General features: G+C 33.7%; 1 protein-coding gene across 1 annotated transcript; it reads right to left on the bottom strand.

The window, feature by feature from the left end:
* Positions 1 to 5,685: 5,685 nt before the first annotated feature.
* Hmbs (porphobilinogen deaminase-like protein l(3)02640) lies at positions 5,686 to 23,694 on the bottom strand. The gene is made up of 7 exons (XM_088272018.1): positions 23,372 to 23,694; positions 18,133 to 18,205; positions 12,754 to 12,940; positions 11,843 to 11,925; positions 9,491 to 10,173; positions 8,022 to 8,181; positions 5,686 to 6,891 (listed from the first exon to the last, which is right to left on the bottom strand). The coding sequence occupies exons 1-7, from the start codon at positions 23,420 to 23,422 to the stop codon at positions 5,957 to 5,959; spliced, it is 2,172 nt and encodes a 723-aa protein (XP_088128144.1). The 5' UTR covers positions 23,423 to 23,694; the 3' UTR covers positions 5,686 to 5,956.
* Between the last annotated feature and the right edge of the window lie 1,140 nt (positions 23,695 to 24,834).

Here is a 24,834-nt window from a genome sequence, read left to right as displayed (position 1 = left end):
AATGTTTAGTTCTTCGTAGAAAAAATTGTTATAGTAGAATTAATCATTATGCAGCTTATTTTCGTTGAAAACTGTTGGAAGATGATAGAAAATGTTATGTAATATTATTAAAATTGATTTATCACAATGCTGTTTTATTTTTCTTGTTGTTTTCAAAAAAAAAAAGAATTAAGAAGTCCAAGAAGGAGGCCTTTGTTCAATACTGGACACAAGAAGAAGGCTGAAGTAAGTGACTGTAATTTTTATTCCGAAGAATAAAAATTACAGTCACTTACTTCAGCCTTCTTCTTGTGTCCAATCCTTCTTGAGTCACAATCTGTGTGATGATTGATTTGCTTCTTTCAAGGTCAATCTCCACCCATCGTTTAAACGTGGTATACCCGCTACAGCCCGTGTCAGAGATAATTTGGTCCATGTAGTTATTAACAGTAATTATGGGTGATCAAATCCCCCCTTGAAGTTAATGATGGGTGATCTATGTCCCCCTTGGAACTATTGATGGATGAATAATTAAAAAAAACGTGGAATCACATTTTATACTCAACACACTTTGGACGGAAGGGGAATTTCTGGCCGTTTGGTGGATTGATGCTTAAGGACGGGAAGGGTATTTTTACCTTCTGCGCCGGCCTCATTTTAAAGGCAGAAAATAAGGAATTGTCCAATGTATTTATATTAATTTTATATACCAATCTCTTTGTTAAGGTCTTAACTATGTAAAAATCCCGTTGCCAGCGGTCCGCAAGCGTAAAAAATACCTGTCCGAAATGTGTTAACTGTAATTATAGGTGATTAAATCCCCCTTGGAGGTAATAATGGGAGATTGATCCCCCCTTGGAGCTAATGATGGAAGATATTTGCCCCCTTGAGCTAATAATGGGTTATCAATTATTTATTAAAGATAGAATCACTTTATACTTCATTGCAAGTATGGGTGATATAATCCCCCTTGGAGCTAATAATAGAATTTTGACGTCCCCTTGGAGCTAATGATGGGTTATCAATTATTTTCAAAGATGGAATGACATTATACTTAATGGTAATTATGGATGATCAAATCCCCCTGGGAGTTAATGATGTATGATCAATGCCCCCTTGCAGCTAGAGATGGGTGACCATACCCCATCAGGCTAGGGATAGATGATTTATACAAGAAAAACAAAGAATCCCACAAAATATGACCTTTATTTATTTTTTTATAAACAACATACAATATATATTCTATTTAAACATTATTATGTATATCAGTTCATTTAAAATATGAAAAATTGGTAACAGTTTTCAATATTTACAAAAAAATCTTCAATACATTTTTTTAAATATTCTAACACATGGATAAACAATCATTGTACAACTATGAAATGTTATTCACTAGTCAGAGTTTTAAATACATCTAAAATAAACTATAATATGTGGCCGCATTGGTCTGGAAGTCTCCCTGTGGAAAGGAAGGATTTATGGGCTACAAGTGATATTATTTCTCTGCATTTTCTTTGTGGATCCGGGCTACAAAAAAATGCATGACAGATTCCCCATGCTCTGAATCTCTTTAACAATAAATAAAAATAAACACAAACAAACATGACTTTTTTTCCTGCTTAGCAGTTTTCAATATACCTATTTTTAACAAATAAAACATTCCGTGGAATGTTGTCATGTGTGCATTTTAATTGACACCCAATTATTGCTAGCACTATTGTTTTCATCTGACACGGGTGATCAAATAATAAAAATATATCTTTTTAAGAAATTATTACTTAACCCTAGATTACAGGGTATTCGTAAAATTTACGATGGACATCTTATCTATGGATAACACCAAGGCAACAGATGTAAAGAATGTAGTGACAACTAGCATGGATCTCATTTTTTTACCCATATTTTATATTCGCATTTTTTATAAAATTCTCAAAAAACATACAACGCTTATTTTTTAAATGTTTTTAGTAAACGTTTTTGATGAAATATGAGTTTTTCTTATTGTCGTATATTTTATGATAGTCCCGTATTAAGGTACATTAACACACTAAGCCAGGAAAGGTTGGGTCGATTGATGCCTCAGAACGGGAAGGGTATTTTTACCTTCTGCGCCGGCCTCATTTCAAAGTCAGAAAAGAAGGAATTATTTAATGTTTTCAGATGAATATTATGTACCAATCTCTTTGTTAAGGTCTTAACTATATGTACACAATTCGCTCACTCCTTTCAAGAACGTCATAAATAAAAAATCGTCAATTTTCAGTTGTGCATGTTTTCGGAGTGCCCAGAAAATGTATATATATATCTATATATCAGCAAAAGCGGCATATTTTTAACTTAATATTTACCCGCTACAGGGCAGAAAGCGTTGTTTTTGCATATTGAAGAAAAGGTATTGTTTAATGGTTTTTTTAAACATTCTAAATATTTTTCAAATAGAGAAAAAAACCTTCAGGTTTTACCTAAAAATATCTGTTGCACAGCAAAAAGTTCAATAAGTGGCTTGATATTTATTTTTAATACATTGTAATATATTTTAAAACATTAAAAACGTTCTCCTGAAAAATCAAGTTTTTTGATTTATGACGTTCTTGAAAGGAGTGAGCGAATTATCAAATTCCGTCGCCAGCGGTCTGCAGGCGTAAAAAACACCCGTCCTTAGTGTGTTAAAACAAGGTTAGGTCTAGAGTTGGTGCGGTTTTTGGAAGAATAATTTAAAATTAACCACTCCAATCAGTGCTCAAATCTTGTGGCGTATTGCGTATTTCTAACTCCTGGTATATTTGATAATTTGTCATTAAAAACGTAAGTTGGAAAGTAATATAAGCCGAGAAAAAGTATTGAATACCATTCCATGAGGGTAAATGAAAAATTAACAGTTTTTCATTAGTCATATCGCTCACTCCTTTCAACAACGTCAAATATCAAAAATGATCAATTTTTAGTTGTGCATGTTTTCGGAAAGCCCAGAAAATCAACCATATCCCAGCAAAAGCGGCATATTTTTAACTTAATATATACCCACTACAGGGCAGAAAGTGTTGTTTTTGCATTTTGAAGAAAAGGTATTGTTTAATTATTTTTTTAAATATACTCAATATTTTTTAAATTGAGAAAAAACCTTCAGGTTTTACCTAAAAAGGTCTGTTGCACAGTTAAAAGTTCAAGAAGTGGCTTGATATTTATTTTTAATACATTTTATTATATTCTTAAACTTTAAAAATTATCTCCTAAAACATCATGTTTTTTGATATATGACGTTGTTGAAAGGAGTGAGCGATATCTCTATTAAAAGTAACAATAAAAATACATGATAAATTCTAAATTATAACATTGAGCAATAAACTTCACATAAAGCTGTGTATTCACACTACATTTACAGTGTTTGCTGTCGGATCTGATCAGATTGCTTGTAGCAACATTGTATATTTTGTGCTTGTTTACCTATTTAAATAAAAATTATTTATTGCCAACACAATCCGATTTTCGTTTGCCATACTGACTGCACATTTCTCTGCTGAATAAAATTTCAAGAACCTAAAAATTGTGATATTTTTTTACTATTGTTTTTGGTACGTTTTCATATGGCAACACTCAATTTTAAATGTCACTCAAAGACTCAAAAATAAAGTTAATTCATTTGAAACGAATAAAACAATTTTAAAACAAGGCAATTGCCTGGCGTAGGGACAGAGTCGAGATTCTACGACGTACTAATTAAAATCTTGATAGTATGTGTATACGGTATAAAATACATACACAATGAAATTGTCTATCATCCTTGATTAAAAGTTATCAACAGAGAAAAAAATTTTTTGAGCGTAAAATTTAATTACGTCTTCCGACGTAAATTACACAGCTAAATGACTAAAAATTATTACATAATTGTAACATACATTATGTAGCAAATATGATTAAGCTTTATCACATTTTTATTTTAAATGGAAAACCATTGAAACACATACTTTTAAAGTAATTTTAAGACTGCTAGCTGGGCCGACTTGCCAGCCATTTTTTTAATCTAGCTAGTTTTTTTTTAAAAAGTAGGAAAAATAAACCATTTTCTATCAAAACTGGCAGAGTATCTAATTTCAATATTAAAAATATTGTGAAAACAGAATAAAATAATAAAAGGTTATTCAATGTACTTTAATGTACAGTAATTGTGATTATTTTATTTTAATAAATGATATTTTGTAACAATATAAATATTGGGAATTTATTTGGCCAACTAATTGGTACTTATTTTAGTTCCGTTATTATCATTTCGATGTGTCATTGTAGCTGTAACACTCTTGAATGGTGACTAGCCATGAAAATAAAAGAAGAAGATGTGTCATTGTATTAAAATTTATATAATTCGAGGTGTATTATTTATGTAAGTAAAAATCTCGTAAGAAAAAAAATAGCATTTTTATAAATATACAAATTAAATCTATTTATAATATTCAACAAAAATTAAACTAGGAATATACAGTGGAACCCCTCATAATGAGCATAATTTGTTCCAGAATCTTACTCATTAAGCGAAACATTTTTAATAGATTTATATTATCCACTGACACTTCGTGATGGAATTGCATTTTTAATTTATTATTAGATTAAAACCAATATTTTTAGCTTTTCCACTTTTTTTATTTGACCAGCGACCGGGTTTCGTCGTTACCGACATCATCAGACTGGTGGGAGGCTATACAAATTGTTATGTTATATATAAAAGAAGGCAGGAGTTGATAACCATGATTTGATATAATTTTATTGAGAAATTAATTTAATTTGAGTGAATTTAAGTATTGTATGATATTAAAAATATTTTTTATAAAGGTTTTTTTGTATTGAAAGCACGATTTTATATAAAGTTATAATACAAAAAATGCAAAAAATAAAATAAAATGCAAATCTATTATAACTTTACATAAAATCGTGCTTTCAATACAAAAAACCTTTATAAAAAATATTTTTAATATCATACAGTACTTAAATTCACTCAAATTAAATTAATTTCTCAATAAAATTATATCAAATCATGGTTATCAACTCCTGCCTTCTTTTATATATAACATAACAATTTGTATAGCCTCTCACCAGTCTGATGATGTCGGTAACGACGAAACCCGGTCGCTGGTCAAATAAAAAAAGTGGAAAAGCTAAAAATATTGGTTTTAATCTAATAATAAATTCGAAACATTTTTTGTTTTGACTGGCATGGAAGTCCCAGCTCACAAGTGAATGTCGTGAAAGTAGGACTTGCTTTTTTTCTGTAACTCGCTATGCGAAATTTCGCTTGTTAAGGGAGCAACTTTACATTTTACTGTTCGTTATGCAAATTAGTCGTTATGAGAGGTCCCACTGTAATTATCAATAAAATACGATTGCACCATTTGAAAAAAAAATATGATAAATAAATTACATCAGGCTGCTCCATAACCGACATCGCAAGGCTAATCGGTTAGGGAGTCGGGCACCTAATGGGATTGTTAGGGGTAACCAACCGTAGAGATATCACCATAATAACAGCTTGCACCATATTGACATCTTCAGACTCATCTAAATCAATATTTCTTAGATTAATTTTTTGTTTTTATCTAATACCGCCAAACTGGTAAAAATATATGGAAAATACATTCCCGAAAAATGGCAGTCATGTTCAGGAGTCGATTGTTAAATTTTCATGAATATCATGAAAGGATTGTAAAAAATTTCGGATTTTCATGAGCCGGCTGTAAAATTTTTAGGAATTTCACAAACCAGCTGGAATTTTATAGGAATTTCACAATCCAGCTGTTAAAATCTTAGGAATTTCACAAACCAGTTGCTAAATTTTTAGGATTACTCCGAGTTAATTGTAAATTATTGCATTAGCCATCGCAAATGATGGTGAATTTAAGGTACAGTCATTCTTTTAGTTAAAACATATAAATGAAAACATAAGTCATATACGAGACGACCAAATAATTGTTAAATTTAGCATATATTTTTATTTAGCCGTGCTTAAGAGCGTTGGTATCGTGCTACGAATGTAATTCTGAGCGCATTGCATAACTTTCAGCGCATCCCGTTCAATTAACTTATTGGCCAACTCTTTGCCAAGCGTTTCGCAGCGCTCCAAGACATCATCCGAAATATTAAAGTGCTTCGTAAGTCCGCAGTACAATTTTACGCCGTCGGGCTCTTGAACCGCGTTATTGCTGTCATTCACAGCGTTCAGAGTCTCCAGCTTCAAGAAGGGGCAGTTCTTGGCCTTGGGCTTGCTCTCTATGTCGTAAACCGGAATGGAAGACTCCGCTCCCGTCAAATTGCTCATCTCCATTTGGGAGTTGATGGCCACAACCTGGTTGGCCATGAACGGGCACTTTTTGATGTCGTAGCTCGGCCGACGCGGATGCATTTTGACGAGAGTGTCGCTCAGATTCCGACTGCCGCAGTCGTCCGACTGGCTGCTCGGGTATTCGACTGGGCACACCCGATTCGCTTCGGAAAACGGGCAGAATTTAAACAGTTTCCCGTGGATGTTGATCAAGTTTTCTATATCGACCGGTTCCGCGCTGTTTACAGCCGAACTCATGGTTTTCATACGGCAACACCCGACAATCTTTTCGTCGCTTTGTTCAGATACTTTCCTTCGACACGGGCTCTCCCCTTTGAACATTTTCGAACCGGGCTCTTCCGCATTTTTCGCGACCTCGCTCTCCGCCATTTTATGTTTTCCCGGCTTATTTTTCGCATCGTACGGACACCCGGACGGTTTAGGCGGCGCTTTGACGATGTCGATCACTTCTTCTAGCGACTCTTCGATCTTTATGGCCCCGTTGAGGCTCCAGACTGCGCCAGTGATCTCCAGTTTTTTGGATTTAGATTGGTCCATGTCTCTTAGATCGGTTGAAACTGCGACGGGAGCGCTGCACCCGCCACCTGAGTCAACAAACACACAATAATATAAATAAAGCAAGCAGCTGAACAAACAAAGATAACTCCAATTATGTGTTTATTTGACTTGCTTTGCATGCGTTCTAATTAATACACACAGTGTCATCATAAAATCATGTAAACTAACAATAATTTAGCAAATAGAGGCATTTGTTTTAATATTTTCACAGAGCATTTATCAGAAATTATGCGTATTTAAAAATCCATAATGCGAAATCTGTTTGTAGAATCATTTTTAAATTTTCAATTTAAATTTCACTTAGTAAATACCACTATATCTTAAAATCTACTGTGACACATCGCTCACTCCTTTCAAGAACGTCATAAATCAAAAATCATCTATTTTCAGTTGTGCATGTTTTCGGAATGCCCAGAAAATGTACTATATCCCATCAAAAGAGGCATATTTTTAACTTAATATTTACCCACTACAGGGCTGAAAGTGTTGTTTTTGCATTTTGAAGAAAAGGTGTTGTTTGATAATTTTTTTAAAAAAACTAGATATTTTTCAAATGGAGAAAAAACCTTCAGGTTTTACCTAAAAAGATCTATTGCACAGTAAAAAGTTTAATAAGTGGCTTGATATTTATTTTTAATACATTTTATTATTTGTTTAAACTTTAAAAACGATCTCCTGAAAAATCAAGTTTTTTTAATTTATGACGTTCTTGAAAGGAGTGAGCGACATGTTTTGATGCATTCCACACATAGATTTCAAGAAATAGTGGTATTTACTAAGTAATATTAAAATTAAAAGTGATTATTGAATCAATTAATAAAATCATTCTTATAATTATAGTTCATTTCGAAAACTTTAGGTATATTAATACACTGTTTGCGGGAAATGTTTGAAATGTCTTTTACGTTGAGAGCGGGAGACGCTTATAAGCGTTCTATTTGCTTACTTTTGGTAGAGCGCGAGAGATGCCAAAAAAAACATTGTTTAGATGGGAATAAGGTTTGCAGTTACTTGTGATTAGTATACGACCCTAATTATGACAATAATTAGGGTTGGAGTTGATGAAAAAACCGCCGGGCAACAATCTGTTAGTTACTAAATACTCCGAGAATGGGTTTCTCATGTATTTCGATATGGTATGCCAGTCAGTACTTACCCAAGGTTTTGAGGAAGCTCCTCTCGGCGAGGATGCGGCAGTATGTCTCCTCGTGATTCAGACGGGAGAGCATCTTCAAGACTTGAACATTGTCAGCCATACACTCTATGGCGAGCGCCCCTTGCCCCACTGCATACAGCACATCTTTACTGGGGAGCACCTTAATGAAAAAAAAAATACATGTGAATGTGAATCGCACTATTAGATAACCCAGATACTTAAACATTACTTTGCGTTCATTTTAATTTTCAACCTTTTTCATTACAGTAGTAAATTTTTTTAAATATAGATTTATTCTTGTCATTATTCAGTGTTGCCATCATCGACTATCATTCACATAAATAAGTACTTTAAGAACTTATCTAGGAGAACTTTATTGTCTATGACCGCATTTTCTCTATGTTCTTGAGATAACACGGCATCCGTGGTTTTGTGAAATGTCGGCATAGTACAAATGTTGATAATAAGATATTTTGTCTCAACAAAGACGAAACGAAACACCTTTTTATACAAAGGGAGTATGTGAGTCTGGGCTATGGGATGAGAGATCAAATTAAAAAATTGATTAAACAGAAAAAAAATTAAATTAGTTGTTTTTGGAAAAGATTTTTACTAAAGCAAATCATGCCTTGTTTATTGCATATTACTTATTTTAGTTAGTATTTTTTTTCCATACAAACAAAGTTATACATACTTGCAGAAAAGCCTCAAATATACAAAGCATACAAACAAAGTTACACATACTTGCAGACAAGCCTCTAAAATAGAAGCATTGCAAATCATTCCTTACAAACAAACAAAAAACTTTACTTCCACAACATCTTTAAATGAATCTATCAACACGCTGTTGGCGAGAAATGCTTAAAAGTGTCTTTTACATACTGTTAATAGAGAGCGGGAGACGCTTATAAGCGTTCTATTTGCTTACTTTTGGTAGAGCGCGAGACACTAAAAAACATTGTACAGATGGGAATTGGGTTTGCGGTTACTTGTGATTAGTATAAGACCATAATGCGTATATTAATAAGTGTCGGGGTTGATGGAAAAACTGCCCGACAACTTACTTACTTACTTATAACCCTTATCAGCACCCAATGGTGCATAGGGCACTGCATCGAATCGACGCAGTGTTATCTTGATCATTACTCACATGAAGGCAAGGTGATCACTCTTGCGCTTCAGGAAGCAGTCCAGGGTATTATTAAATAAATATTACAGTGTAAAATCACTAATATTTATTTTCGCTCCGCCTGGGAATCGAACCCGGGACCTCCAGCACAGTAGCTGACCATTACACCACGGAGGCGGACACCAATGCCGCCCGACAACAATGTGTTATAATAACAAATTTCTACTTTTAAAGCAGAAAATGCCGCCCGACAACAATGTGTTTTAAGAACAAATTTCTTCTTTTAAAGCAGAAAACAACAATTCGTTAAATTGCAAGTATACATGGATATTTTTCTCACCTCTGATATTCTATCTTTCCATCCCATCCGCTGTAGGCCCGCTTGGGCTAGAATAAGAGCTACGTAATTAGGAACATTTGGTGTACTCTTCACTTCCTGCGCACTCGTATCATTGCCATTGGATCCGGAAGATTCTGCGCCATTTGAAACATCTTGCAATGCCTCAGTTGCATTCAAATTTGAGCTGTTTGCATTCAAATCTGTGCTAGTTGCGTTCAAACTCGAGCCGTTTGAGTTGAAATCTGTGCAGGTTGCGTTCAAACTCGAGCCGTTTGTGTTGAAATCTGTGCTGGTGGCGTTCAAACTCGTGCCGTTTGAATTGAAATCTGTGCTGGTTGCGTTCAAACTCGAGCCATTTGAGTTGAAATCTATGCTGGTTGCATTTAAACTTGAGCTGTTTGCATTCAAATCTGTGCTGGTTGCGTTCAAATTTGAGCCATTTGAGTTGAAATCTGTGCTGGTTGCATTTGAATTTGTGCCGTTTGAGTTGAAATCTGTGCTGGTTGCGTCCATGCTTGAGCTGTTTTCATTGGAAGCGGAAGTATCGTGGGAGTAGCTATTTTTCTGTTGGCAGTTTTGATCCAGTTTCTGAAGTCTGGTGTTTAAATTTCCACGGATATCGACAACTCGAAGATGTGGATGGGTTCGAGATATTTGGGCTGTCCTACGAAGAGATGAGGTACCTAAAACGAATATATATCATAGATAAATGTTCAATCTTTCGGATGTAAATTATTATACATATTTTAATACTTAAAATGAACGCAACTAATTTTATTAAGATTATCGTAAGTAATAAAAATAATTTAAACATAAAAATAAAACACTTATATAAAATTATTTTTTTCAGTTTATCAACGTAAATACGACAAGTTTCGAGCAGAAGTCCTCATCAACAGGTGAAAATACAAACTGCAAAAGTTTGTATTTTCACCTGTTGATGAGAACATCTGTAGTTCTCAAAACTAGCCATGTTAGCACTAAACAAATAATAGTCATCTTTGAAAATCATAAAATATACATCTCAACTACTGTAAAAAAAGGTTTTTTTAAATGTTTTTTTTCAATGTTTACAGTATTCATCTTTCGTTTGATCTGATTTACGGCCTTTTGCTTAACGGATGGCCGCATTCAGTCACCGCCTGACAGCGTGTTGGGAAGGATGTGGCCCCTGTGACTCAATTGGCAGTGAGTTGGTACTTGCTGCGAGCTGCGTACTAAGATTTCCATACAAATATGAACTGGAGTCTTATAGTACCTCCCTTTGGATCACGTGTAAGTTTTGGATGGCCAGTACAGGAAAGGTTAATCAATGTTATTGAAACCTTATAAATAAAATAAATTCAGAGATTCGTCGTTGTATTTATATTTTATCCAAAATTTGCATACACCAATCTGATTGTATCAGCGATTTGTTTTCTAGACAGTCAGTTGACAGCGTCATGTATAATGGATTTTGAGATTCGGCACAAATGTGAATAAAATTAGATTACAATTTTAAATCCGGCACCTCGTGACAAAGGCAATTGCACAATGTATGCTTGGATACGTAACGAACTAGAGGGAATTTTATTTTAATTTTATTTCGAAACACCTAATATGAATTTCAGATTTGCAAATTGAACAGAATAAACTTTTTGATTTGCGTTCTGTCTACGTTGCAGATATATCGAAACTTGAATTTGCACTTATAAAATTTTAAATGATTACGCACATGTTTTTATCAATTTGCCAGTTGATGCTGGCCGTCAATCGGTAGTATCTATATTCCATTATTGTGTATAAAAAATATTATATAAACGAAGATGTAAAAAAGAATGTAAGGCTGAATAAGGGATAATTGTAAAGATTAAGAAGATTTTGATTATCCTCGTTCTGTTTTCTCTATGCACGTTTGGGTAACCACGCTACACATACGAACGTACGTGATGCGCGGTTTTTCTTCACCGTTCAGCGCTAACCCGTATTGACCTACGCGTACGAGAAAATTTATCTGTTCCAAAAATATTGAACGCGTACCGGATACACTTTTTTTGTTTTTTTTTGCGATTTTTTTGCTTGTTTATAAAAAATATGCCTGAAAATGACCCGAAGGTAGGGTGGTTAAAATACTTTCACAGTCATTCTCCTTGTTATTCGCTCCAAATGTCGAACTTAAAGAACCTTTCTTAATCTTTTCAACTATCCCTAGTCCAGCTTAAAATTCATTTCTAATTCTGTCATAAAACAATTTTGTACACATTCATCTGAGGGAATGCATTTCAACCGAGTTTACTCTGCTCATTTTGAATTTTCTGTAAGTCAACTAATGTGTGAACTTCCACAGTCGCAGTTTAATTAGTTTCTAGTTACCTATGATGGAGCCAGGAGGCAGTGTGGCCAGCGTGTGCCCCTTGAAGTCCTCGCGGAGTACCAAGGCGTCCCGAGGGTCCTCTCTGCAAAACACAGGACCAAAGGAGTAGAATATATCCGAACAAATATATGGACACGTTAAAATATAGCAAAACTTTATCTGGTTATTCAAAAACATAAGCTAATCACTGCCAATGTCACAGTTCAAACTGGAGGGCTATTCCGCTCTCATAAATTATTTTTTTATTTCATCACACACATATTTACAATTTTTAATTTACAATACGCCAACTAAAATGACTTGTAGTCGTGAAGTAGTGTTTTTAAATGGTATTACACAAAGCGAATGATGAATGGTTTAGTGTATATAAGAAGAGTGTTTTATTACTATACCACAAGGTTAACAATGCTTTTAATATACAAAAAAAATAACAAACGACGCTTCCCCGCAAAGGTAGGCAGAGGGAATAGAATGCCACATCACTCTATCTTTGCAAATATTCTCCGCCCCTTTCACATTCATGCATCTCCTTATACACGCCCGCCGATTATTCCGACTTCAGACCCGTCCACGCCCAAGTATTTGTAATACTTGATCATGCCTTCTTCTCCTCGCTCATCCTCTGCTCCTATTTCCAACTACATTCGCCCCATAAATTTACTTGACTGTACTTTTTTCACTCATTCGAGTCGCATGTTCAAACCATCTCAACACACCTTTCTTAATTTTATCGATAATGCTTATCTCAGCCTTGCATTCTTTCCTGATACCATCATTTGAATATATATAACACGGGTTCGCCATACTGAGAGATCGCATCTACTTCCAGCCTTCTTTTGCCAATTCCATGTCCACCTTAATTTTCTCTCATCGATAGGCACGGAACTTGTATAAGAATCGGTGCGCGTACCTTTGCAGGACGGCTCCGATGGCCATGTTGTCGGGCAGGCAGGTGGGCAGGTCCTTGAGCGAGTGCACCAGCAGGTGCACCTCGCCGCTGCGCAGGGCGTCCTCCAGCTCCGCCGTAAACAGCGCCTTCTCCCCGATCTTGGGCAGGGACACGTTGAGCACGCGGTCGCCCAGCGTGGACATGGTCACTGGAATGCAAAATCAAATAAAACATACTTGACAACATTTTGAGTGTGTCCAAATACTTGTTCACAAAATCTGGATTGTCTCCAATTACAGAGTTATTTTCATATTATTTTTTGACATCTCATCAAAGATGAAGAAGAATATGGAAGTCTGGGCAATTTATTTTTGGGTCGATAGTTTTTTTAATAATTTCATTAGTTGCCTCAGAAAATTCTCCTTGGCTATAATGTACAAGGATTTAAAGCATATTAATTTTTTTCTGAACCCTTATCCGCACCCCAATGGTGCATAGGGCACTGCATCATATAAACGCAGTGTTATCTTGATCATTAACACATGAAGGAAAGGTGATCAGCCCTCCGCTTCAGGTAATATTGAGTAAATATTAGAGTGACAAAATCACTCGTACTTATTTGACCCCCCCTCCTGGGAATCGAACCCGGGACCTCCAGTACGGTAGCCGAGCGTACTGACCATTACACTACGGAGGCGGACTATTCTTCGCTATATTCAGATATATATTTTGTCCGCCTCCGTAGTGTAATGGTCAGCACGCTCGGCTACCGTTCTGGAGGTCCCGGGTTCGATTCCCAAGGGGGGTAAAATAAATACAAGTGATTTTTTCACTGTAATATTTATTCAATATTACTCTGGACTGGTACCTGAAGCGGAGGGCTGATCACCTTTCCTTCATGCGTAAACAATCAAGATAACACTGCGTTTATATGACGCAGTGCCCTATGCACCATTGGGTGCGGATAAGGGTTTATTTTTTTTATTTTTATTCAGATATACAGTTTACATATCGCTCACTCCTTTCAAGAACGTCATAAATAAAAAAACTTGATTTTTCAGGAGAGCGTTTTTAAAGTTTAAAAATATAATACAATGTATTAAAAATAAATATCAAGCTACTTATTGAACTTTTTACTGTGCAACAGATCTTTTTAGGTAAAACCTGAAGGTTTTTTCTCCATTTGAAAAATATTTAGTGTGTTTAAAAAAATAATTAAACAATACCTTTTCCTCAAAATGCAAAAACAACACTTTCTGCCCTGTAGCGGGTAAATATTAAGTTAAAAATATGCCACTTTTGCTGGGATATAGTACATTTTCTGGGCATTCGGAAAACATGAACAACTGAAAATTGACGATTTTTGATTTATGACGTTCTTGAAAGGAGTGAGCGATATCTTAAAATGATAGTGAACGTGTACAATAAATAATAAATGGATAAGGTTGATCTCTAAAAACAATAGATAGAACACAATACAATGGACACAATGGATTCAATATCATATATCAATCAAGATTTGTCACACAGTTCATTTCTTTGCGTTATTCGTCTTTAAAATTCTTTGGGTCGAAACTAAAACCTTACTTAAAGAAAAAAACTAACTAACTAACTAACCATCACGCCGCTTCCCCGCAGGGGTAGGCAGAGAGAATAGAGCGCCACACCACTCTGTCCTTGCAAACATTCTTCGCCTCTTCCACGTTCATGCATCTCCTCATACATACCCGCCGATTGTTACGACTCCTAACCTGACCACTTTCAAGTATTTGGCATACCTGATCGTGCCATGTTTTTCTCGGTCTTCCTCTGCTTCTTTTCCCGCTAACATTCGCCTCATAGATTTGTTTTACCGTTCTTTCCTCACTCATTCGTTCTACATGTCCAAACCATCTCAACACACCTTTCTTAATTTGATCGATAATGCTTATCTCAGCTTTGCATTCCTTCCTTATTTCACTATTCGTACATCTATCATACATCGTTTTGTCGCACATTCCACTGAGAGATCGCATTTCGACTGCATTCAGTCTACTTTCATCCTTCTTTTGCCTTACTTAAAGTTTAGGTTGAAACTTAATATGCGCGTATTTCAATACAATGTTGTGTCAAAATTACAAAGCAATCAGTGTATCATTTTTAGAGATTTGAGATTTTCAACAAACAACTAGGTTACTATGATTTCATATAGTTTTATGATGAAAATCTCATTGAGCGATTATATACCAACATTTTTGTAAAAAACAAACAAATAAAAATGACTAATCGGAAAGTAAACGCTTTAAAAATGAACAAATATAAAACTTACAAAGAGTTTGGGTCAAAACTTAAAACTTACTTACAGTTTGGGTCAAAACTTAAAACTTACTTAGACTTTGGGTAAAACTTAAAACTTACTTAGACTTTGGGTAAAACTTAAAACTTACTTACAGTTTGGGTCAAAACTTAAAACTTACTTAGAGTTTGGGTTAAAACTTACTTAGAGTTCGGATTTAACCATTTTAGTTTTTTTTATAGTTTTTAGTAAAATTTATTCGAGTATCAGATTTGATATTACGTAAGCTGTGAATAATCACTCTCTACTAATAACATAGACGTATCGCTCACTCCTTTCAACAACGTCATAAATCAAAAATCGTCAATTTTCAGTTGAGCATGTTTTCCAAATGCCCAGAAAATGTACTATATCCCAGCAAAAGCGGCATATTTTTAACTTAATATTTACCCGAAACAGGGCAGAAAATGTTGTTTTAGAATTTTGAAGAAAAGGTATTGTTTATTTATTTTTTTAAATAAACCAAATATTTTGCAAATGGAGAAAAAACCTTCAGGTTTTACCTAAAAAGATCTGTTGCACAGTAAAAAGTTCAATAAGTGGCTTGGTATTTATTTTTAATAGATTTTATTATATTCTTAAACTTTTAAAACGATCTCTTGAAAAATCAAGTTTTTTTTATATATGACGTTGTTGAAAGGAGTGAGCGATATGTACTAGCCATTTTTTTATATTTGCTTAATTAACAAGATAAAATTTATCACAGCAATGGACAGACTACTCCAGATATGAAGCACTTTACCAAGTGCCCGTATCGCCGATAGGAGAACATATATTTCTGGGTTAGTTATTTAGATGATAAGACAATTATTTTTATTTAAATAATAGCAATAATTATTCAATTGAATGTGCTGTGCTTCTTTGTAATTAATCAATCAGGGATGTCCCAAACCAGATATGAACCCGGGCCAATCCAAACTAAAAAAAACTGAGAGCTACAGAAACAATATTTTTTTTTGTACTTATATTTATATTATATTGTGAAATGCAAAAGAATTTAAAATAAAAAAAAACCTTAAAAGAAAATAAAATCATTTTTACTAAATCAAAAGTTACTTAGGAAAATTTTCGCATTCCGCAGCTGTCTTGTTCATATATCGCTCACTCCTTTCAAGAACGTCATAAATTAAAAAACTTGATTTTTCAGGAGAACGTTTTTAAAGTTTAAAAATATAATACAATGTATTAAAAATACATATCAAGCCACTTACTGATCTTTTTACTGTGCAACAGATCTTTTTAGGTAAAACCTGAAGATTTTTCCACTATTTGAAAAATGTTAAGTATATTTAAAAAGATAATTAAACAATACCTTTTATTCAAAATGCAAAAACAACACTTTCTGCCCTGTAACGGGTAAATACTAAGTTAAAAAATTGCCTCTTTTGCTGGGATATAGTACATTTTTTGGGCATTCCAAAAACATGCACAACTGAAAATTGACGATTTATGATTTATCACGTTCTTGAAAGGAGTGAGCGATATGTCAAATATTATTAACGTACGATGCCATTTGCAAAAATTATAACACCATCCGATAGGGTAATTAATTTTGTGCCACCCTGTATACACCAAGTTTTGGACAGCCCTGAGTTGAATAAATGTTACATAAATGATAAACCTCGTTAGCTGGAAATATTACTTAATTAGCAAATTATAAAAATAAAAAATTAATTAAATTTCATAGTGAAAACAAAATCATAAATAGTCTTATCGTATCATAGAGTACTCTCGTCGTGCTACAAGATGTCCGACCATTGGTCCACTAGCATTATTGCTACAGAGAAATGTCAGAACATATGTTTACTAGTATTATTGCTACAGAGAAATGTCAGAACATATGTTTACTAGTATTATTGCTACAGAGAAATGTCAGAACATATGTTTACTAACATTATAGCTACAGAGAAATGTCAGAACATATGTTTACTAGCATTATTGCTACAGAGAAATGTCAGAACATATGTTTACTAACATTATAGCTACAGAGAAATGTCAGAACATATGTTTACTAGCATTATTGCTACAGAGAAATGTCAGAACATATGTTTACTAACATTATAGCTACAGAGAAATGTCAGAACATATGTTTACTAGCATTATTGCTACAGAGAAATGTCAGAACATATGTTTACTAGCATATGTTTACTAGCATTATTGCTACAGAGAAATATCAGAACATATGTTTACTAACATTATAGCTACAGAGAAATGTCAGAACATATGTTTACTAGCATTATTGCTACAGAGAAATGTCAGAACATATGTTTAATAACATTATAGGTACAGAGAAATATCAAACCATCAGTCCACTAGCATTATTGCTATAGAGAAATGTCAGACCATCAGTCCAATAGCATTATTGCTACAGAAAAATGTCAGACCATCAGTCCACTAGCATTATTGCTATAGAGAAATGTCAGACCATCAGTCCAATAGCATTATTGCTACAGAAAAATGTCAGACCATCAGTCCACTAGCATTATTGCTATAGAGAAATGTCAGACCATCAGTCCATTAGCATTATTGCTATAGAGAAATGTCAGACCATCAGTCCACTAGCATTATTGCTATAGAGAAATGTCAGACCATCAGTCCACTAGCATTATTGCTATAGAGAATGTCAGAACATCAGTCCACTAGCATTATTGCTATAGAGAAATGTCAGACCATCAGTCCACTAGCATTATTGCTATAGAGAAATGTCAGACCATCAGTCCATTAGCATTATTGCTATAGAGAAATGTCAGACCATCAGTCCACTAGCATTATTGCTATAGTGAAATGTCAGACCATCAGTCCACTAGCATTATTGCTATAGAGAAATGTCAGACCATCAGTCCACTAGCATTATTGCTATAGAGAATGTCAGAACATCAGTCCACTAGCATTATTGCTATAGAGAAATGTCAGACCATCAGTCCAATAGCATTATTGCTACAGAAAAATGTCAGACCATCAGTCCACTAGCATTATTGCTATAGAGAAATGTCAGACCATCAGTCCAATAGCATTATTGCTACAGAAAAATGTCAGACCATCAGTCCACTAGCATATCAACTCACCGATTTCAAACACCTTCTCTGGATATAGTTGTTCAAGCAGGGAGATCACGTAGCGGGTTTGTATAAGGGCCAACTAAAAAAAACAAAAAGTCACTTTATACATAAAACATTCAAGACCAATCACGTTAACTAAACTCCGAGAAATATTTTCATCACACCAAAGATGTAACAATGGCACAGGGTGTTTATAAATTATCAAACACATTTTACTTTTGAACTATTTATGTTTGAATCACGGTATTTCTGGTATCTTCTTTAAACCCTTATCCGCACCCAATGGTGCATGGGACACTGCATCATATAAACATAGTGTCATCTTGATCGTTAACACATGAAGGAAAGGCGATCAGCCCTCCGCTTCAGTCACCGGTCCAGGGTAATATTGAATAAATACTACAGTGAAAAATCTTCTTCAAACCCTTATCCGCACCCCAACGGTGCATAGGGCACTGCATCATATAAACGCAGTGTCATCTTGATTGTTAACACATGAAGGAAAGGTGATCAACCCTCCGCTTGTCAGGTACCAGTCCAGCGTAATATTGAATAAATATTAGAGTGAAAAAATTACTTATATTTATTTGACCCCCCCCCCCCCTGGGAATCAAACCTGGGACCTCCAGTACGGTAACCAAGCGTGTTGACCATTACACTACGGAGGCGTACTTAAATACATTTAGTAACTCTGTATCATAAGTCCGGCTGTGAAATTTTTGTCTCACCAAATGACAAATCTAAAAATAGATTTATTTCAACAATGGCACAGAGTGTTTATAAATTATCAAACCCATTTTAAATTAGAATTATTTATATAATTTATCGATTCGTCATTAACTTTGTGGAATGACATGTTGATTATTTTAAAAATTAAATACTTGTATTAGGACAACAATTCAGTTTTATTTCATTACACAGGACTAGTTTCGAAAACTCCGGTTGCTTTCATCGATTTTCATCTTCAAACCCTTATTCGCACTCCAATGGTGCATAGGGCACTGCATCATATAAACGCGGTGTCATCTTGATCGCTAACACATGAAGGAAAGGTGACCAGCCCTCCGCTTCAGGTACCAGTCGATTTTATATGAAGTTATAATATAATATAAAATCGTGCTCTCAATACAAAAAAAAACCTTTATAAAAAATATTTTTAATATCATACAATACTTAAATTCACTCAAATTAAATTAATTTCTCAATAAAATTATATCAAATCATGGTTATCAACTCCTGCCTTGTTTTATCTATAACATAACAATTTGTATAGCCTCCCACCAGTCTGATGATGTCGGTAACGACGAAACCCGGTCGCTGGTCAAATTAAAATAAAGTGGAAAAGCTAAAAATATTGGTTTTAATCTAATAATATATTAAAAATGCAATTCCATCACGAAGTGTCAGTGGATAATATAAATCTATTAAAAAATATTTGTTAAATATAAATTAAAATCATTTGTCAATATAATTTTTGTTTGGACAAACTGTTTCTATTCACTTCAACAGATCCCGAATCATGTTTTTTTAAATTTAATTTCTTTAGTTAGCTTATATCATATTTAATACATTTTGTGCATTACATTGTTTTGATGTCAAGATTTGTATGAATAAGAAATTTGATATCAGAATTTGTACATGCCATTATTTTGATGACAAGATTTGTATAAATAAGAAATTTGATGTCAGGATTTGTATTTACCATTATTATTTTTATGTCAAGATATGTACATATCATTATTTTGATACATGTAACGTAATTAAAACGTAAAATGTTCAGGAAGGCCATTTAAGCCACTTTTGCTTGGCAAGAAAATAAACATCATTGCAGTTAGTCATTTTTAACAAGTCAATATATTATACTTCCAAGTTTCAAATCCTTTAGGATTTTTTTCAGGGCAATATTAAGCTAGTAAGATATCAAATAGTCAATGATCACGTTTTTGTGAAAAATGCACTTGGTCACTTTCTCCTGTATGACTATGATATATTTACATCTTACAGTAAACAAAACATTTATTTTTCAATTCTTTCAGACTCTTTTCATTCTTCATACATTCAGGCATCTCATCATACATTTTCAAACCCTTGTACATTAAACAATTTTGTGACTCGGTTTTTTCAAAAATGGCAGTTTTATTTTATCGTTATTTCTAGTAATATGTTCATGAAAATTTTTATTTAAAACTATTTTATACTTAAAATATTTGGGTAATTTATCGTTAAAATTTTTATATATAAAGATAAGATCAAAGTATGTAATACTCGTATGTGTTACATAATTACAGAAAAACATTTCTCTGATTACTGTCACGGTATATAAACACAAAATTATCCAATTAAGAATACGATATACTAATTAATAAGGAACGTTTCTATTTTGAGAAAATTTACATTTTATTTTGCAATAAAATATAATTAATTACATGCTTCCTTTTGAATTTTTCAATAACAGTCATAGCCATGCGGATACCTCTATAAGCTTAAACAAAAACAATTGGAAATTCACAAATATTCCTGTTTATAAAGTCATTATACGGCTTTGAATGTTGGTGCATGTGATTGGAATAACAAACAGGTTTCTAGAAAATACGAGGAAAAATGTCTTCAAAATGCTTAAATTTCAAATACATTATTAGTACAGATGTGTTTGTTTGTTATTTTATTTATAAATTTATGTATATATATATATATATATATATATATATATATATATATATATATATATATATATATATATATATATATATATATATATATATATATATATATATATATATATATATATATATATATATATATATATATATATATATATATATATATATATATATATATATATATATATATATATATTGGCTGCCTCCGTTCTGTAATGGTTAGCACGCCAGGCTACCATATTGGAGGTCTTGGGTTGGATTTCCAAGGGGTTCATGATAATTACGTATGATTTTGACTCTCATATTTATTAAATCTCATAGTGGACTGGCACTACAAGCGCAGGGTTGATCACCTTGCCTTCATGCAATTAACGATCCTAATAACACTGTGTCAATATAATGCAGTGCCCTATGCACCATCGGGTGCGGATAAGGGTTTGAAGAAGAAGACATACATATATATATATATATATATATATATATATATATATATATATATATATATATATATATATATATCCTGAAAAATCAAGTATTTTGACGTATGACATTGTTAAAAGCAGTGAGCGATATGATTTAAATTAGAATGCACTTACTGGCATAATAAAAAGAAGAGAAATGTAATAAAAAAATTATAAATAAATAATGTATTTATAAGGCATTTTTAAAAGTTATCCACAATTTTCTGGGAGAACTCATCGATATATATATAATTAAAGTATTACACCCGTGTTTTTAAAAGGCCTAGTGTTTGAATGATGTATGGTACAGAAGGCTAGCTGGAATATAAATGGCTGGATTGGCCAATATGCAATATGGCGGTGATGTATTGGTGATTATAGAGGGGACATATCAAGGTTCATACTCCACACACATGGCTAGAACAATCTCTTTAGTGTCACACGTTCAATAGACTAGAGTCATAGCTTAGAATTTCAACATTGGCATGACTTGGCTTATTTGTTAGATTTATGTTTTGTACTGACATTTCTGGGTGGAACTGCATTTTGTATAACTAACTAACTAACTAACTAACCATCACGCCACTTCCCCGCAGGGGTAGGCAGAGGGAATAGAACGCCACACCACTCTGTCCTTGCAAACATTCTTCGCCTCTTCCACGTTCATGCATCTCCTCATACATACCCGCCGATTGTTACAACTCCTAACCTGATCACTCTCAAGTATTTGGCATACCTGATCGTGCCATGTTTTTCTCGGTCTTCCTCTGCTTCTTTTCCCACTAACATTCGCCTCATAAATTTGTTTTACCGTTCTTTCCTCACTCATTCGTTCTACATGTCCAAACCATCTCAACACACCTTTCTTAATTTTATCGATAATGCTTATCTCAGCTTTGCATTCCTTCCTTATTTCACTATTCGCACATCTATCATACATCCTTTTGTAGCACATTCTTCTGAGAGATCGCATTTCGACTGCAATCAGTCTACTTTCATCCTTCCATCCTTTCATCCATTTTGTATAGTGAAGTAACAACTAAGTATGTAGTTTTTTTTCTGTGGGAATTTTATTTGACCAGCAACCGGGTTTCGTCGTGACAGACATCATCAGACTGGTGTGAGGCTAGACAAAATTCTATGTTATATACATGTAATAATGCAGGGGTTTAATAATCAATTATATGTTATATACAATGTAATAAGGCAGGGGTTGAAAACCATGATTTTATATCATTTTTTCCGACAAAATTAATTTAAATTGAATGAATCTTAGTACTGTATAATTTATGTCGGGTTGTGGTCCTGTGGTTAGTGTCGCGGACTCTTAAGCCAAATAAAAACATGTTTAATTAGATAGAAGAAATAAAAATCCACTAAATGATCTATTAACTTTTTACATAATAAGCAAAGTAAATAATAAATGCAATTCCCATCTAAAAAAAATCTGTTTGCACAGTAAAAAGTTCAATAAGTGGCTTCATATTTATTTTTAATAAATTGTATTATATTTTTAAACTTTAAAAACGTTCTCCTGAAAAATCAAGTTTTTAGATTTATGACGTTCTTGAAAGGCAAAAAGCATAATTTATAATTTTAAGTTAACTTGAAACTCGTTTATCTCAAAACTACTGCTTTTAACTTGCGGCTATTTGCCTTTGCACATTAGTTTACCCAGGGCTCTAACTGTTGTATCATCTGCGCCCCATTAAACATATTCCATTCACTAATTTGTCCAATCTGGAGCGCGGGACTGATCACCCTGCCTTGCGATACCCTATGCACCACTTAGGTAGGGAAACGTGCCAAATTTTACGATGTTTTATTATCAGTTGCGGTTCGCACACATTCAACGTGCGATATGAGGAAGCGTAGGAATGACAGGTCATTAGGTCAGATTGAATAATGAAATACGCATTAATTAAAAGAAAAACATACAATATAAAACATATATAAATGATCTATAGACTTTGCGTAATTGATACTTATATTCTGCCAAATCATTACTAGTCAGTATATTCAATGACACGGGGATACGTAAAGTCAGGTTCTTGCATAATCCACACACCGAAAACAAACGATTTTTAAATAAAACTGTTGCGAAAATATGACGAAAAAAATTACCTGGCTCTTCCTGGATCCAACTCTAACGACATTATCACTTTTTTCACTCATTTTGGTTGATCAAAGCGGATTTATCCGATTATCTAACTGGGATCCGTACGCGAAAAACAGGTTAAGGAATCAAGATTGTCAATATTGTATAACAGATTTTAACACGACGGGGACTTTGAATGGCTGTCGCTGTTATAATAATTAGTAGAATGCTATTTCAGGTTGTGTTTTATGCAGTCGCTAACACTGTAGCGCACTGCGACCGATTAAACTGAGAATTAAACTGGAGGAACGTTTGACACGACTCACCTCGCCATATTGAAAAATTGACTGTCGGCAACTGTCGAAATCGGACGTCACTAATCAAAGGACACAGCTGCGATCATGCGCACGTCAAAAATCTTTTTCGTAAGAATATTTGAATATTTTATTATTATTTAAATATTATGTCAATTTCTTTTTTATTTATTATTTCGGCATTTACTTTCTAGACATGTTAAAATAATTAAAGAAAACTGGACAACTAGTTTCGGAAGCTAAACTTCCATCTTCAGGTCTAAATGTAAACTGACCTGAATATGGAAGCTTAGCTTCCGAAACTAGTTATCTTAAATAAACTAAAGTGTTTTCTTTAATAAAGTCAATTTCTTCGTGTAAAATATGCATATTTACAATGCAAGAAAAACAAACACCAAAATGATTTAAGTAAGCACTATTTTACAATATCTAACGTTTTAGAAATTATAAGAAAAAACTAATTGAGTAACATATTTTTTCAAACATTTTAATATTTACATATTACATAATAATATATAATAGATCATACTTTCGACATCTAAATTCAGATGTCGAAAGTATGACGCCTATAAAAATAGAGTTTAGATCACCTGACGCGGGCATGTTTTTTGAACAAATGTGTAGATCCCGGGGTTTAGAAGAAAATTAAATATTCGGCACCACCAAATTGATCAAAAACTAAAAGCAGGCGCTGTCAAAAGTCTACATATCGAAGAACATGTATTACTAGATTTATGGATGAAAGTGAAAGTAGCAGTGTATGGCAGTACAGACCAGTATGGCATCCCATCCTCTTTGCTTACCCCTGCAGCTAAGTGGCGTGATAGTCGTATTAGTGGTCATTTAAATCCAAGTGTTGGAGCTAGAATGAACAAGGCAGATACCATGGAGTAGTTGGGTAGACGCTCGAATGCGAAATTGGTGTCGCGGGTTCGATTCCCGCCAATTGCAAAATAAATTCGAAAAAGTGTTATTTTCAATTGGTCTGGGTGTTTGTGGTGCATTTTTCACATTTACCTTCCCTATCATTACTATCCTACCTGTAAACAATCCACTAAAAAAGTAGAGGCTTTGCGGGTTATCCTAAAAAAATCAGTTATATTATATTTAATTTGAATGTAGACGTTTTTTCTCAATTTCTAGATATAAAAAATATCTAGCAATAGAATGTACCA

The sequence above is a fragment of the Brachycentrus maculatus genome, unplaced genomic scaffold (assembly GCF_059751285.1).
Source record: "Brachycentrus maculatus isolate JH-2025_06_01 unplaced genomic scaffold, ASM5975128v1 h1tg000475l, whole genome shotgun sequence".
NCBI classification, from domain to species: domain Eukaryota; kingdom Metazoa; phylum Arthropoda; class Insecta; order Trichoptera; family Brachycentridae; genus Brachycentrus; species Brachycentrus maculatus.
Note: the sequence above shows the minus strand (reverse complement) of the source record. Positions and strands in the feature narration are given on the sequence as shown.